The 18,323-nt window shown below is 47.2% G+C and overlaps 1 protein-coding gene across 2 annotated transcripts in view; it reads right to left on the bottom strand.

Moving 5' to 3' along the window:
* GNAI1 (G protein subunit alpha i1) overlaps window positions 1–9,455 on the bottom strand; it is a 289,814-nt gene extending 280,359 nt beyond the window's left edge. Inside the window, exon 1 of one of the 2 annotated variants that reach the window (XR_014981294.1) lies at window positions 8,952–9,353. Coding sequence is in view for 1 of the 2 variants with exons in the window: in XM_085652880.1 (XP_085509006.1) it covers window positions 8,952–9,069 (118 nt within the window). In the remaining variant the exon portion in view is untranslated. Of the gene's footprint in view, window positions 1–8,951 lie in introns of both variants that reach the window. The other variant, XM_085652880.1, reaches the window with a different exon arrangement.
* Between the last annotated feature and the right edge of the window lie 8,868 nt (window positions 9,456–18,323).

Genomic DNA, 18,323 nt, shown 5'->3' with positions numbered 1-18,323 from the left:
CCCTGTCAAGGGGGCCCAAAAATAAATATATAGGGACCCACTTAGACAGTTTTAGCACTAATCTTACTGCAATACGGATCCCTCATATGAAAACACCTTTCTTATACAAAAAACAAGCGCTCCACCAGGCTGTCAGCATCCCGATAATGGAGCATGCCACTACACAGTGGGTGAGGGCATTCAAAAAAATCTTTGGAATTTACCAGTAGGCATTTTCCTTTCCACCCCAACTAATATATATATATATATATATACATACACACACACACACACACACACAAGAGGGCGGCAGAAAGCCAGCCACACACACACACACACACACAAGAGAGCGGCAGAAAGCCAGCCACACACACACACACACACACAAGAGGGCGGCAGAAAGCCAGCCACACACACACACACACACAAGAGGGCGGCAGAAAGCCAGCCACACACACACACACACACACAAGAGGGCGGCAGAAAGCCAGCCACACACACACACACACACACACACACGAGGGCGGCAGAAAGCCAGCCACACACACACACAAGAGGGCGGCAGAAAGCCAGCCACACACACACACACAAGAGGGCGGCAGAAAGCCAGCCACACACACACACACAAGAGGGCGGCAGAAAGCCAGCCACACACACACACACAAGAGGGCGGCAGAAAGCCAGCCACACACACACACACAAGAGGGCGGCAGAAAGCCAGCCACACACACACACACAAGAGGGCGGCAGAAAGCCAGCCACACACACACAAGAGGGCGGCAGAAAGCCAGCCACACACACACACACACACAAGAGGGCGGCAGAAAGCCAGCCACACACACACACACACAAGAGGGCGGCAGAAAGCCAGCCACACACACACACACACACAAGAGGGCGGCAGAAAGCCAGCCACACACACACACACACACAAGAGGGCGGCAGAAAGCCAGCCACACACACACACAAGAGGGCGGCAGAAAGCCAGCCACACACACACACAAGAGGGCGGCAGAAAGCCAGCCACACACACACACAAGAGGGCGGCAGAAAGCCAGCCACACACACACACACGAGGGCGGCAGAAAGCCAGCCACACACACACACACACACGAGGGCGGCAGAAAGCCAGCCACACACACAGAGGGCGGGGGGAGGCAGGAAGCCAGCCACACACACAGAGGGCGGGGGGAGGCAGGAAGCCAGCCACACACACAGAGGGCGGGGGGAGGCAGGAAGCCAGCCACACACAGAGGGCGGGGGGAGGCAGGAAGCCAGCCACACACAGAGGGCGGGGGGAGGCAGGAAGCCAGCCACACACAGAGGGCGGGGGGAGGCAGGAAGCCAGCCACACACAGAGGGCGGGGGGAGGCAGAAGCCAGCCACACACAGAGGGCGGGGGGAGGCAGAAGCCAGCCACACACAGAGGGCGGGGGGAGGCAGAAGCCAGCCACACACAGAGGGGGGGGGGAGGCAGAAGCCAGCCACACACAGAGGGCGGGGGGAGGCAGAAGCCAGCCACACACAGAGGGCGGGGGGAGGCAGAAGCCAGCCACACACAGAGGGCGGGGGGAGGCAGAAGCCAGCCACACACAGAGGGCGGGGGGAGGCAGAAGCCAGCCACACACAGAGGGCGGGGGGAGGCAGAAGCCAGCCACACACAGAGGGCGGGGGGAGGCAGAAGCCAGCCACACACAGAGGGCGGGGGGAGGCAGAAGCCAGCCACACACAGAGGGCGGGGGGAGGCAGAAGCCAGCCACACACAGAGGGCGGGGGCAGCAGAAGCCATACAGAGGGCGGGGGAGGAAACCACAGAGGGCACAGGTGGGGTGGAAGCCACACTGGGTCAAAAGAGAGGAACACTGAGTGCAGCAGGGCTACCTACTTGAGACCACAGCTGGAAAACACATGCACACTCGTGGAGTGCTTAAATGAAAAGAAAAAAGTTTTGGCTAGTAGGCGAGCAGTGGAAAAACACATGTATTGTGTCTGCGCTCCAGGGGAAGAACAAACATGAGAAGAGGAATAGGCAGGTAAAAGACCATGACAAAGCGAATCAATGGAAAGGAATGAGCAGACTACCCCTACTGTGAGCCAATAACATGTCTTGAAGCTGACAAAGCATGCGCGGACTAGTATATAAAATCTAAAAATTATCATTGGCAACTAAGGAACAGATTTATAATCTGTGGATGGCCCATTTCTCCACCAGGGAGACAGAGCAAATTACTTATTTGCCCTGACTGAGGTAGGGTCCACAAGATTTAGAAATGACTGGCAGTCATTTGTTAAAGCATTGACAGGAACTGCTGCCACAGCGGATCCCGACAATGCTTTTTGTAGTTTGAAGCAGGGCTCCGCCAACACGACAGACCCTGGCATCAAACCGTTTCCGTTTTTATTTACAAAAAGTACATTCTGAAGTGGGATTTTCTTTTTGAAAAGAAAAAACGCCCGACTCGCCATAAGAGACTTCTCCCATGACAAGGGTAACATTTAGACGTATTCTCTGCCCTTCACCGTAAGAGTTTTCTAGCGACAAAGGGCAGTGAAAACTGACCTCTAAATTCCATCCATCTAAATTAGGTGGGCGGAATTAGAGGTCTGCCTACAACGGCATTTACTCCACAAAGCATCTGAGGGGTTAAATTCTGGTGGAGACGAAGTAGACTGTCATAAATAAATCAAAGGTCTGTCCGCATCTAAATTCAGCAGGTGAACTATTATGTTGGCAGTATGCATACACCATTGCGACAGAGTATGCTTACAGCCAACATATAAAACAGCACCCCAAGTGCATTATGGAAAATAACTGGTAACAGAGTTTCGGACTTCAGTCTAGTCCCATCTAGGTTAGACTAAGTAACAGCTGTTCTAGAATGTCTCCAAAACACATGCCTTTTTGCTCATATAAACAGTCCTTAACAGAGTAGTGAGGCTACTTTTAAATATGATTAAGAAAAATACAGCTCTAATCAGTCCTAAAAGCAGTAAATTGCATTCCGGCACAGATGTGGTACAGGCAGATGGGGTAATGAAGTCATCCTATACACCCGCTTTCTAATTTTTAACCCTGTCAAGGGGGCCCAAAAATAAATATATAGGGACCCACTTAGACAGTTTTAGCACTAATCTTACTGCAATACGGATCCCTCATATGAAAACACCTTTCTTATACAAAAAACAAGCGCTCCACCAGGCTGTCAGCATCCCGATAATGGAGCATGCCACTACACAGTGGGTGAGGGCATTCAAAAAAATCTTTGGAATTTACCAGTAGGCATTTTCCTTTCCACCCCAACTAATATATATATATATATACATACATACACACACACACACACGTTAGAGGGGTGTAGAATTTAAGCAAATATCTACTTGTCCATGGGGCAGGTTGCTTCATAAATCTACTTGTCCTGTAACAAATTCCAGTTGTCCCTTTTGGGCCATGTAATGCGGCGACAAATTATGGCAGCAATGTCATTGTATAAGAGCTCTGAAATAGCCTCTCTAATTAAGCCAGGGCTCCTTCCAAAGTAAGGTTTGAATACTAGCAATTCCCTTATGTTGCCACGTTTCCACACATCTACATGCTGGGGCTGAAGGTAAAGGTAAGCAATAGTTCTAGGGATGGAATGCCCTTTTGAGTCTGTGCAAAACCTACCAACTTGCATGTTTTAAAGGTTTTCACCAACTGTTTTCTAATTTTTTTTCCCCCATACTGAGAAAGGTTGGAAATTTACTCATGACAATGGCAGACATAAAACTACTTCCAGGGTTGGGGGGAAAAAGGGGTTGGCATAGGTGTGAACTTGCCAACAAGATTTTCACGAGCAAATCTAGACCTGCATATTTGCTTGTGCAAAATGCAGTTCACAAATATTTTCTGGGAGTACTATTTCTTGACCTACTTCTGAAAAGTCACGAAAACTGTATCTGCAATTAATGAAAGGACGAGAGTGCACTTTTGAGACTTTATTTAATATTTAGGCCTCTAATTAGGTCTGGTGTTACCATCTTGTGTTTATTAAAATTCTGTCTCTGTACATTGGCTAGCTTCACTATGAGTGACAGCGTTCTGTTCTTTCACAAGGAGCAGAACACTGTCGTTTTTGTTCAGTGCCAAGAACTACTGTGGCAATGTGTGATTTTTTGTTGTCCAAAAAATGTTTTGCTTTTGCCAATGTTTGTTTGTTATAATGGTGAGGGCCTGGCAGCTCCCACACCAATAAGGTTTTACAAAAACCATGACAAGTCACGCATTGACAAAACCAAAAGGTTGACCAACAATTTCAGACCTACTGGCTTTATCAATGCTTGTTTATGTTTGTGGTTCCCCTAATCTTAAAGCTGGTTACACTGATTTTCCCTTAAGAATATTCTTGGGAAATACTAGCCTACATCAACACATTTTACTAAATGATGCTGCAAAGAAATGGTACCTAAAATTTTACAGTAGTATAGCGAAATGTTTTTCATTTTTTTGTAAACATTTTATTTTGAAAGCAAAGAATCATCAATTTTGCATTCAAGCTTCTGGAAATAATTGCATCTAATCAGAGATCATTATGGGAGAATCATACATAGCCTCATAATGCTCAACATTGAAAACGTGTGTACACGTTTTTATACTGGAACCACTGTCAGTAGTGAAGTCTGAGCGTACAACATTTACTTAGAGCGCTCACCCTAATAAAGGCTGTGCATTAATGAACCATAAATATAAGTTTGAACAGCATTGACACATGGACACAAATACAACCTTAACTGCAGGCAATGCCTTTCCCTAATCCATAATGTAGTACAGTGAACTGGCAGCCAAAGGGATTGTGCTGTAGTGGGTTGGGTCTGCTTGTCCCAAGCACAAAATGCACATGAAAACTTGTTGCCATTGACCCCAAAAGTATGTCCCGGGCATCAGGCAATAGGAATTCCATATCCCTGATAGATACATACACACACACACACACATCTTTGCTGATTAGCATGTTACCAGCTCCTCAGCTTAGGAACAGGGTTTGGTCCTTCTGTATTGAGGTCGAGAGATGCAGTGCATTGTTAGATCTACATGTGTCACTTAGCAAAAAAAATGCAAAGCACCAGAACTCTGACATATTTGCATAGAAATTAAACATCTGAGGGGTGGGGAACAGAAATTCGCAAAATACTTTTTCTACAAATACTTCAATTTAGGAAACAAAAATCTGAGTGCAGCCTCGAGAATTGGTACACATTACCTCAGGACCCAGAACATCATATGCTGCCTTCATTGAAAGAGAAACTAACTCCTGAAGTCTTCTTGATTATATAACCCAAGATGAAGCAAGAACTAATTATCGGAAGAAGCGCACAAGACCTTTAAAAACACTTTCCTCCTTCAATAAAACATGGAGGTATACAATTAAGTTGAATAAACTGGGTTATAGAATGTTAATGTCAATATGACTGATGTTGCTCTGATTTTATACTTTCCTTTTACTTTTTTGTCGAACACAACTGTGTAAAGTAAGTGTTCTGGCATCAAGATGAGACGGACCACACTGTAGAAAACCTCAAATCCAAAACTGTGGCATAATTTAAAAGAACAGAAATTACCACAATAGCCCATTGTATTGGTTTTATAGCCAAAACAAGCAACTGTTATAATAGAATTCAGTAAAAGCTATAAACAAATTGGGATTTTGACAAGAACAAAAACATACAGTTCGCACGTTTTGAAAACTCACTAAGATTTTTATCTTGTTATACTAATGCCTAAGAGGGAGATAGGTCAAAGTCAACAGGGGTATACCCAAATAACCCTTGTATACCTGGGCATGGGACGTAGTTTTATACAATAACAAATGGTATAAAGGAATAAATACACAATGATTTCTGAGTAGAGCACATTTAATTACCCTCTCCACAATTATTCTTTCTTGATGAATTGTATCAAAACATATTTATAATCTACAGACAATAGCTCCTGATCAAAGAAGGAAAAAACACAAAAATGAAGTCACAACATTTATATACAAAAAACCATAAAGACATCAATGTAGAACACAATAACCCTAAAGAAAATATTCTCACTAGTGTCCTCCTTACAGTTCTGGAGGGACCACTAAGAGGTAGTCCAGATGGCACACTTAAAAGTAATCAAATAGTACCAATCGTTCTGGTGTGACATCCTAGGATTTCATCGACTCCTCCTTGGAAGTGTCTACATGACCATGTTTAAATATGTTTTGACACAATTCATCAAGAAAGAATAATTGTGGAGAGGGTAATTAAATGTCCTCAACTCAGAAATCATTAAGAGGGAGATAGGTCAGTCGAACTCAACTGCGTGGACCAAAGATGAGAAAGAAGAACTGTTAAACTGTTTCTCAACTCCATCTTATTTTGGGTCGACGAACAAAACTTAACAAAATGAAAGCGATTAAATTATATTTTGTCACATTTTTCGTAAGTGAGGGTGGGAAAGTACACATCCAATTATTATGTGTTTTATTAATATGTAATTGGTCTAACATACAGGTTGTAACCAATGGAAAGTAAGAACCATCTATCCAATCACTTTATCAATTAGATCAGGCTGCACAATGTCCCCACTACATTAGAACTAAAGCTTTTAGTAGTAACATGGAGCTGCCAAAAATACTCGATAATCGCTAACCAGAGATGAGATCTTTTATGTCTACACCTGGTGAATAAAACTCGCAACAAATCAAACATTAAGAAGAACAAAGCACTATCGTAGAGTACATTAAGAAGCATTACGCTCTTATACGGGTCACTGCATTTAAGCGGCTGAAATAAATACACGACAGCCGTATTAAACAAACGTGAACGTAAAAGATGGGTCAGTAAATAATTGCTGCTAATTAGATTTGGAGATAAGTGTCAAGCTACATGAAGGAACTGGTTCAAAGTATATCATTTGCAACTGCGACGAGTGCTCGTTACCTAGAGACGAGTATGCTTTGACACGGCTGAGGTATATTGCAGTAGGCTTTTCACAGAGCTGGAGCCTTGTTAGGAACACACGTGGGCCTACATGTACTAAAGAATACCAACACTGTAAAAAAGCGTTGATAAAAGTCGGTCTATGCCCTGCATCTTCATTTAACAGCCTGCACAAAAATGAGCTTTTGCCGTTACCTGTGAAAATATAATAGGGACTTCTTTTGAACAGGGTTTGACTGAGTCAACATGTACGTGATCCTCGCCATATCATTTGTGTGATGCACTAGCAGTTTAGCTATTTGATTGCCCGACTAAATTATCGTTTTTAAAGGAGTTTTCGTGCAGCTGCTCGGGTTTACTACAAACCAGGCAGAAATAAAACAACGTACCTGGAAAGGACTTCCACATGAATCGTCAAAAACTGAAGTATACTATATTTAGTTGGAAATTGCTGTCAGAGTTGGATGTGCCCAAAAAAAAAAAAGTAATTTAAATAAATAGCTTTTGTACACCAGGGCAAATGTGTTAACTGCAGAAATAGGTTGCTAGCTGTAGCGTAAAATGTATGGTAAAAATGTTCGGTGGAAAAATAAAACTAGTTTAGTCTGTCTGCATTGGTATATTTGAGCTTCAAATATGAGGACAGATGACATATGCCGGAGTGGATCCTACGTCGTCCACTACTGAAAAAAAACATCTTAACAGTGGGTGAAAAGTGGAAAGCATTTTAAACATAATTCAGCACCAGGTAGACAATCAAGTTCTTAATTGCAAGAAACAAGTGTGTAACCGAAACACATGTTCAATGTTAATGAAAAAACATTTTTCTGCTGGTTGCTACAAAATGACGTCTCGTGACAGATCTGATATCCAATGACACGAGAACACCAGAAGGGTCCAATAACCTGAGAAATCGAACATGAGAAACAATTCCAATAAACAACACTGAAGGGATCCTGTGACTTGGGTTATGCAAGATATAAAAAAAATACAGTATAAAGAGGCGGTGCTTGTTCAAATGAATCCACATGTTGCAAGCAGGAATTATGACAAATGGTTTAAGGATGGAGCAGAGGGATGACGTCAACGTAAGACGTGTGTATCTTTTACATGCACGATGACGGGATGGTTTACTGTATCCTATAATTTATAATGTTTACACAGCTCTTATTTTATCTGTTAATGGAGTTATGACTTGAGTGACAATAGATGGTGGTAAAGCAAAACTGACGAGCTTCTAAATGTAAGGGGCTTTTTACTGGGCCGTGTACAAATCTGATTGAAGCAAACGTCTCTGAACGAGACGTAAATGAACACAGGACCTGTAGCCCGCAGCAGCCCACGTCAACGCCTGCCATGAGCAGGCAACATCTGGGCGGCTCCTAAGAGGAAGCAGTAGCAGTGGGGAAGGGCCTTCCTGAAAATCGGAGCAGTAAAATAAGCCGGTTCAATAATGCGACAGGCTAAACAGTGTGACGGGGCAAAACGGTGACAAACTCAAGAGGAGGCAAACGTGTGATCAGCAGCCCCCAGACAGGCAACTTCAACCAAAGCCCAAAGAAGCTGCGGCAGCCCAGACCCTTCAAGGAGATCAAAGTATCCAGACATCTGCAGAAGGCGGCTGCAGTCACAGGAAAATGGGTGTGGAAGGCTGGCACAAGGCAGTGTTACTGCTCAGGGCAACATCTGCGTTAGCAGACTCCTCACAGGGGCGTGCCATGGGGTGGAGCGGGTTTTTGTATCCCGGACCTCTAATTTTTAATAATCCGGTTTCCGATATATTGGGACGAAGAATGCTTGTCGTGTGCCTCTGCATTAGTTTCTTACTTTACTAGGCAGGCCCATAAAAGGCTATGGCAACAAGAAGCAGAGACCCCCCACCACCCTCCCGTGCAGGGTGCGGCCTGGCATGCCCCCTCGCTCACTGGAGTGTGGTACCTGGGTGGTGATACTACCCTAGCACGGCGTCAGGTAACAGCAATACAAATACGCACTGTTGGTGGGGGGATGCCCACCCCTCTTACCTAGTAGCAGCAGTTTCACTTCCCGGGCGGATTTTTCACCGTCCTCTCGTAGATTCCGGTCGATCATTTTGCTCCGCTCTACCGCTGCCTTGTCCTCGGTGCTCAGCGTACAGCCCATAGTGGTGGTTAGGGGGGTCCACACAAATATGTATATAAAAAAAAATTGAAAAACGCAGAACGAGTGGTTTGACTGTTAGCCACCGCCTCGCAATATGGTCCTAAAATTCAGCCGTCTACGTATAAAAAGAATCCGGGGCGGGCTATGCCCGCGTGGCTGCAGGGATGAGCGCTGCTGGCGCCTCCCTGGCCCCGCCGCTGTGCTTGCCGCTGATGCTGTTCCCTGCGGTGTTACTGATGGGATGATGCCGCCGGCGTTGTCGCGCTCCCCTCCCCAACGCGTACACACAAGATACGAGCACACGCACGTAAGCACCACACTGTACGTCAAGAAGCGCGCGCGGTCACGGAAATGCCTTTTCCCTTACTTTTCACCTCCTGAAGAGTGAAAAAGAATTGCGCGTGCCCGCACAGTAGAATGGCAAAGTGCGCGAGCGCATGGGAGTGGGCGGGCCGTCGCTCGTGCAACTCTGACGTACACATTCAGGTCAAATATCAACGGATGATAACGGTTGCTGAGAGTAACGCGGCTCTGTGCTCTTGGAGTATACAGTGCTAGTGTTCTACGTGTTCCAAATCCATGGAAGTTCATGTTCAATTCATTAAGCTGCGCATGTGCAAAAAATATCTGAAACAAATGTACTTTATTTTTACTTTCCCTAAATCGATATTGTCTCAATGAGTCTGATGCGCATGCAAGTACTTGGTCACCGAAAGCCTATTTTCATACTCCTGCAGTGGTGCAGTAACCGCGGGTCCACGGGCACGCCATCGTTTAAGAAATTACGCAAAAGAAAACGTTAGTATTTTTTCGGACACCTTTTTATCTGCGAAGAAAGATGGTCGTGGAACATCATTGCGTAGCGTTCGGGGCCGCCTATTGACTACTTTGGGGTTTCTTCCTTGTGAGTGAGTACAAATAGATCCCTTTCGACTACTGACCTCCTAACTATCCCTGCTTGTTTACATTTGAGCTTTACGATTTTTTCCCTCATTGATCAAAAGAGGGAGGGCGTTTTAAGTTTTAAAAACACTAACATAACAGTTTTGACATGTTTTATACCTAAAGACGGTAAAACAATTCTTCTAATTGTAAGGAAACAAATTGGGGGCCATTGTCGGTAAGTAATTCCTCAGGTACACCTTCCCTGGCAAATAATGACTCAAGGAACTTGATAAAAGAGGTGGAATCAGATGTTTTCACCCATTTGATTTCTGGACAGCGACTATGAAAATCCATGAGAACTATACCATACTCCGACAAGCTACCAGACATAATCATGGAATCAATAATGCCTATGGCTAATTTAACCCATGGTTTGTCAGGAACCTCTATGGCCTCCACAGAAAAAGGAGTAGTTATTTGCGACTTGTCGCTAACAGCACACTCCATGCAATCCATTACAAAATGCTCTACCTGCTTGTCCAAAGCCGGGCACCAGTAATTTCCCCTTACTTTCCTCTTCATGGCACGCATGTTGATGTGACCTTCATGAGCAAGGGTAAGTACTTTGTTTCTCATAACATCCGGTACCACTAATGGATGATCTATACAACAAACCATTCACTACTGCTAGCTCGTCGAAGACATGCTTATACCTACTGACACAACTCAGTTCGTTAATCTTATGCGACCACCCCTTGCTTAACATCCTTTCCACCGCCCTAAACTCTTGATCTTTCTAAGACGCTTCTCTCCACTCTTGTTTGGATATGGCATCTTCGGAATGACCCAACACACTGCATACCAGTTCCAAAATTTCATGCTCACTTTATGTTACCGTAGCATTATTGTCATTCAAGCTTAGGCGAGACAAGCTATCCTCTTGCCAGGCACATACCCAACTCTGAAATTGTGCTCTATGGGTCTATACTGCCATCTTGCAATTCTAGGAGTTGCTTTACCCCCACCCCTTGTGGCTACCAAGGGTTTATGGTCAACAGGTACCACAAATTTAGAGTATATATTGAGAGGGTAACTGTTCCTAAAGACGAGAAAAGGGGTAGATGTGTGTGCTCTCTAGGTATGGTCGGGTGAAAGTGAATGTGGGGAATTTCTCCTTTAGAATATAGTGCCCTCACACACCCTTTCAAGTGTCCTGCTTCATCATAGGGCGTTGCTCCTCGTGGGGGTGGCGCTGCAGTCCCCCACGGGCCCCGCAAGAGGGCTCTTTATCGGAGATCTTTTATTGGAGACGCCGCAGTTGTGCATGGGGGTGTGTGGGCCTATCCAGAGGGAGGTGAGTTGGTGCCTTAAAAATGCTATGTAGAGCCCAGACCCTTTATTCACGGCTCTAAATAGTAAAGGTTAAAAATAATCCTGGAGCTCCTCTTTGAAAAAAAGATTGAGGGCAGGTGTGAGATTAACTGCTACTCTCAGGATGGTGAGTGGAAGTCCTACTAATATGGGGTCAACATGTTTCGCGCATTAGAGTTGGTCCATAAGGGATCCAAAGGCGCTTCGTCAGGACCAGATATAAGGTGAGTGAAAACAATGTGTAAAGGAAACACAAGTAAATTCTTAAGACAAGGTTCCAGGAAAGTGCAGTACTGTGAACCTTTTGTACCTTAGTATTAAGGGGATACAGCGTCCTCGCGCTGGTAGGAACTCCTTCTTTTGGAAACCTATCCACTCAGTAATATGTCGATGTACTTTATTCAGTTATAAACGTTCTGACACCCTCAGCTGCTGGCAGTCATATCTCGGGTGAAGGCAGCCTGTCAACATTCCAAAGCTGCCTTCACTGCAACATTCTAAACTGTACCAATGCAGAGGGTAGGGGAGGGGGGAACGCGGCACCTACCAAGTGGCACATTATAACACCTCTTCCCCCTTTAATAATTGCAATACAAAGAAACAGAACGTATTGTTTAAACATTAGGCGGGGGCAAAACAGGTAAGACCAGCAGGGTACCCACTCTGTTCATACCATTCTGAAATCCTTGTGCCAACTAGGGGGATTGCGTTGTCTGAACCCCCTTCCCTCTGGCGTCGCCCTTGCTCTGGGTCCCGTTTCCAGATTCCCTCTTCGCCCCTCTTGGTCAGTCTCCCTCTGACCTGTGGCCACCCGATCCATGCTCCACTTCCGCCCATCTTCCATGATGACAACATTTCTCTTCACCTCCCTTATTTTTTCTGGGGCGTAGAACTTGTCCTCTTTGCCTCCCCTACTCACAGGTTTCCGAATATACACTCTTTGCCCTCTGCTAAAGGGTCTTTCCTTAGCACCCCATTTGCTGTCATATCTTTCTTTGTACATCTTTTGCCTTGAATCCATTTTCCTACTAAACTCTTCTGGATTGACCAACACCGGATCCTTGGGCTTCATCCAATTTGGTGACAGTTTAGAACCCGCCTTTCTTCCTCTCAACAGTTCGAAGGGTGTATGACCCGTGGATAGGCTGGGTGTAGTGTGGTAGGACCAGAGCATGTCTCTCAGCGCCGCTTCAATGTTTCCTCCAGACTTGACTGCTAGTTGGATACTCTCCTTCAGCATCCGGTTGGCTCTCTCCACTTTGCCATTGGCTCTAGGGCAGTACAATGGGGTACGTATGTGCTTTATGGACATGTCCCTTAGGAACTCTCTCATCTCCGACGACACCAATTGTACTCCGTTGTCCGTGATCAAAGTGGAAGGTATGCCCTCCTTTGAGAATACGTCACTCAGGAATTCTACTATTGCTTTGGTGTTGATGTTGTTCACAAATTTGTGGGTGATCCAATTAGAATAATAGTCAATGAGCACCAAAATGTACCATTGTTGTGGTCCCTTAGCCCTAATAGGGCCTGTGATGTCAAATCCCAACTTGTCCCACGGGGACCTAGGAACCTCCACCGGACTAAGTAGGGGTCGCCTAGTACATTTGGATTTGTCGCTTACTCCACACGCGTAACACTCTTTCACACTCTCTTCCATGCTTGAATCCATGCCTGGGAACCAATATTCTGATCTTAATCTTGCCTTGCATAGACTCCTCCCTAGGTGACCTTCATGGGTTAGGTCAATGATTTGTTTTCTTAACCCCTCAGAGGGGACAATTCTGCCGGCCTTGAGGAGATACTCTCCTTCTATTGACAGTTCGTTGCGTACGTTCCAAAATGGTTGTAAGTGCTCCGGTAGGGCTCCACATTTGTTTGGCCACCCCTTCACTACCCATGTTTTCACTTCTCGGAGGGTATTATCCTGTTCCATGTGTACATCCCACTGTTCTCTAGTCATGGCCGGGAGTTTAATTTTCAGGACCTTCTCTCTGCCACTGACTTCTTCCTCCTGTCTCTCCACTGGGGCTCTGGATAAAAAGTCTGCTACTTTATTCTGTTGGCCTGGTACATATGTTGTTCTGAAATTGTAGCCTTGCAACCCTAGCACCCATTTCGCAATGCGGGGAGTGATATTTTCTAAAACCTTGCTACCAAACAGGTTGACCAAAGGCTTATGGTCTGTGCATACTACGAACGGCAATCCCCAAACATAGAAACTGAAATGTTTATGTCAGGTACCCCACAACGCTCACCTGTAGCTTGTGGAGTGTTCTCACAGAGACGACATGAGCTATCGCCCCCGTACCCACCTCACCCCAGTCGGAACTGTACACCAACAGGGATGGAGAGGAACCGGGGAAAGTAGCCAAAGTAAAGAGGGAGGCGAATAAGGATGGGCAACCAAGAACCGGGAACCTCCCTGGAAAGTACCAGTCTTCAATTCTGCCTGGTGAAGGAAGCAAGGGAAACTAATTAGAATAGGAGCACGCAACCCCCTTCTCTATGTTACCTCCTATGCGCCTAGGGCTTGGACTCTTACCTGGTGAAAGACAGCATGAAGAAGAATGGCTGAACTCATAAGATGCGCGCTCCAGCGCTATAGATGAATTCTCAAGCGCTACAGCGTAGGCCTTGTACATAGGTTCATGGTTAAATGCGCTTCCAGCGCGGAAAGGAAAAATGTCCCCACAAGTCTCGTGGTTTAATGCGCTCCTGCGCAGAAAGTAAAATGCCCCCACAAAGTCTTGTGGTCAAAGTGCTCCTGCGCTGAAAAGAAAATGCCCCCAGAAGTCTCGTGGTCAAAAGTGCTCCTGCGCTGAACGGAAAATGCCCCCAGAAGTCTCGTGGTCAAAAGCGCTCCTGCGCTGAAAAGAAAATGCCCCCAGAAGTCTTGAGGTCAAAGCGCTCCTGCGCTGAAAGGAAAATGCCCCCAGAAGTCTCGTGGTCAAAAGCGCTCCTGCGCTGAACGGAAAATGCCCCCAGGAGTCTCGTGGTTTGAAGCGCTCACCTTCCTCGGAATCCGGAACAACACCTCAAGCAGGAAAGGTGTCAGCTTTAATCCGAAGCGCTGAGCCGGCGGACTCCGCTGCTGTTTAAGCGGTGTCCCCGGAAGCGCTCGGATCACGTAGCAGCGGTTCCGGTCTGAGAACTAGACCGCCACCCGCTCGCTACGTACCAGGAAGAGAAGTGCAAGCCCGCATGCGCAGAGAGGTAACTGGTCGCGCATAGCCGGGAACCATGACTGTACCCCCACCCAAGACAGAACCAACCCCCCCCAACAGCAGGATCAGATAGGGGTAGCTGGGCATGGACTAAGGGGGTGGCCAACGTGAAAGGCGCGCACCAGCAAGGAGGCATGGCGGACATGAGACAGGGGTTCCCAGGACCGCTCCTCCGGACCATACCCTTTCCAGTCGACCAGATAGTACAGCTTCCCCCGGGTGCGACGGGAACCCAGAATGGCTCGAACCTCATATTCCAGGTGATCATCCCTAAGAATCGGAGAAGGAGGAGAGGAGAGGAGAGAGAACACCCGGGATGAACCGCCCGCAACAGGGACACATGAAAGACTGGGTGGAACTTCATGTGGGGAGGTAACGTGAGTTTCATGGCCACTGGGTTCACCACCCTTTCTATGACATAAGGCCCCAAAAAACGGGGCAGGAGTTTTTTAGGACCATGCACATTGAGGTTACGGATGGAGAGCCACACTTTGTCCCCTTGTTTGTATGCAGGTTCTTTGGTCCTACGGGTGTCGGCCTGCTGCTTATAGGTTTCTTTAGACTTGGCTAACTCGAATCGGGCTTGTTGCCAGAGGTCGCATAGCTTGGCATGATGTTGTCGAACAGTGGGCAGGGGACTGAGCTGCGGTTCTTCCCATGCGGTGGTACGAGGATGTTGACCCAGAAGACAAAAGAAGGGGGACATGCCTATGGCAGCATGCCAGCTGTTATTGTAGGCGTACTCCACCATCCACAGTGCTTCTGCCCAATCACGATCCACCGCTAAGAGCAAGCAGCGTAAGTACTGTTCCATGGTGTGGTTAGTCCGTTCCGCCTGGCCATCGGTTTGGGGGTGGTAAGCGGATGACAACCGAATGTCCATGTCCATGATCCTGCATACTTCGCCCCAAAAACGGGACACAAACTGGGAACCTCGGTCCGTGATGACCACCGATGGTATACCATGGAGCCGTACTACGTTGTGCAGGAACACCAACGCCAACTCGGCGGCCGAAGGGAGTTTCTTCAGGGGTACGAAATGGGCCATCTTGGAGAGATGATCCACGATGGTGAGAACAGTGGTATATCCCGAAGCTGTGGCCGGTAACTCTACCACAAAATCCATGGAGATGGTGTGCCACGGATGCGGAGGAACTGGTATGGGGTTCAGTAGCCCGGTTGACGGCGTTGATGCGTTCTTTCCTTGTGCACACACCGCACAACGAGCTATGTAGGCCTTCGTGTCGTTCTCCAAGGTTGGCCACCAAAAGTGCCGTTGCAACAATTCCATGGTTTTGTGGCATCCGGGGTGATTGGATAGAACATGATCATGGCACATATATATTGCCTGTTGTTGGTGTCTTTCCAACGGTAGGTAATACTTGTCATCCTTACACCAGAATCCATGTCGGACAGCCACCTTTCCGTTCCCATTCGCTATGGTAATGACATCGGTTTGGTTGATGTCTTTTTGTACTTGGTTTAGGAAGTCGGAAGAGAGAACGGCTCCCTGGAAATGGTGTTCAGGAATAACGGCCACGGGCTCCAGGGTGGACGGTTCGTCGTTCGTTTCTTCCAGACGAGATAAAGCGTCGGCCTTCGCATTCTCCTTTCCGGGCCGATAGGTGATCGTAAAATCGTATTCGTTGAAAAACAAAGTCCAACGCAACTGTCTGGAAGTGAGGGCCCGGGCTGAGCGAAGGAATTGTAAGTTCCTATGGTCCGTATAGATGAGCACCGGGTGTTTGGCATCCTTAAGATAGTGCCGCCATTCGCCGAATGCGGTTTTGATGGCCAGGAGTTCCCTGTCTGAAACGGTGTAATTGCGTTCAGCCGGTTGTAGCTTCCGGAAATAGAACGCCACTGGATGCAGGAGACCCGTCTCTGTATCTCGTTGTGATAACACCCCCCCCAATGCTTCTTGTGAGGCGTCTGCTTCCACAATGAACGGCTGTTCAGTGTCAGGGTGTCGTAGGACGGGTGCCGAGGTAAAACCCTTCTTTAGGTCCTGAAAGGCGCCTTCCGCGTCAGAGTCCCAAACGAAAAGGACCCCTTTGCGTAGCAACCTGGTGATGGGAGTAACAATCCTGGAAAAACCTGTGATGAAGCGGCGGTAATAGTTGGAGAACCCCAAAAACCTCTGCACTTCCTTCGTGGTGGTTGGAGAAGGCCAGCGTAGGATGGCTTCCACTTTTCTGTTATCCATTTGGATCCCTGCAGGCGTAATAACGTGTCCTAGGAATTCAACTGCCGTGGTGTGGAACACGCTTTTCTCCAGCTTCACATAGAGACTATGCCGCTCCAACTGCTGTAGGATTACGCGTACGTGCTGCACATGTTCTGTGATGGAGTTCGAATAGATAAGGATGTCGTCTATATAGACGATACAGAAGACATCAATGTAGTCCCTAAGCACCTCGTCGATGAAATATTGGAATGCTGCGGGTGCGTTGCAAAGCCCGAAGGGCATGACTTGGTATTCGAAGAGGCCGAACTTGGTCCGGAAAGCCGTCTTCCATTCGTCACCCCTTCGGACTCGGACGAGATGATATGCCCCCCGCAGATCCAACTTGGTGAAGACAGAGGCCTTTTTCACCTGATCCAGTAGATTGGATATTAACGGTAATGGATACCTGTTTTTTATTGTAATGGCGTTTATCGCCCTGTAGTCTATGCAGGTCCTCAGATCTCCTTCCTTCTTGGCCACGAAAAACAGGGGAGAGGACACCGGAGACCGGGAGTGGCGTATAAACCCATTGCGCAGGTACTCGTCCAAATAGGAGCGCAGATGCTCGGATTCTTTTTCCGTGAGGGAGTAGATCCGACTACATGGGAGTGTGGAACCCAGCAGGAGGTCTATCCTACAATCGAAGGAGCGGTGCGGGGGTAGCGTGTTGGCCCTTTTCTTGTCAAAAACCGCGGCCAGATCCTCATATGCTTCCGGGACATCGTCTCGAAGAACCGCACCCATCCCTATCAATGGGAGAGAGCATCCTTGGATGGTGGTATCATTAACGAAGGCGGGTTGGTGAAAACAGGACTTGGTGCAATACTCTGAATCCAGATCGATGGTTCTGGACGCCCAATTTATCCGGGGGTTGTGTTTAACAAGCCATGGAAGGCCCAGAATGACCTTGAACTGTGGTGCGTCGATAACATCGAACTCTACATGTTCCGAATGGTTGTTCCTGAATGTCATCGTTAAATCTTCGGTTTGATACCTAATGAGACCGGAGGTGAGATCCGTGCCATCCACTGCCTTCACGATTTCGGGTTTGGTTTTGGGTATGTTCTGGATGCCTAATGCCTTCGCGTACTGGGTGTCTACGAAATTGCCGGTGGCCCCTGAGTCAAGAAGTGCCGTCACCTGCCATACTTGGCCCGACTGGGCTTGCAACACCACGTCAACGCCTAGATGGCGATTGTCGCCGAAACAGGCAGGGATCGCTGTCTTACAGAAAGATGAACCCAGTAGCCGGACCCCTCTGTCTACTGGGTTTCTTCGTTTCCCGACCGTTCTCCTTTGGATACAGGCAGCACGAAGGGCCTTCTCCCTTTTGTTCGTGTGGGTTTGACTGGGCACTCTCTCACAAAATGACCGGTTTTACCGCAGTACAAACATTGGTTTTGTTTCCTTCGTTTCTCTCTCTCTTCGCTGGTTAGCGGCCCCTGGATGCCGCCTATTTGCATGGGTTCTGGTGTGTCAATAGGTGGAGCTGGTTCCTCCTTCACCTTTTCCTTCAAGGACAAGAATCGGTTGTCGCTCCCTTT

The sequence above is a fragment of the Triturus cristatus genome, chromosome 4_1, assembly GCF_964204655.1.
Source record: "Triturus cristatus chromosome 4_1, aTriCri1.1, whole genome shotgun sequence".
In the NCBI taxonomy this organism is placed as follows: domain Eukaryota; kingdom Metazoa; phylum Chordata; class Amphibia; order Caudata; family Salamandridae; genus Triturus; species Triturus cristatus.
This window is presented reverse-complemented; position numbering and strand designations above follow the sequence as displayed.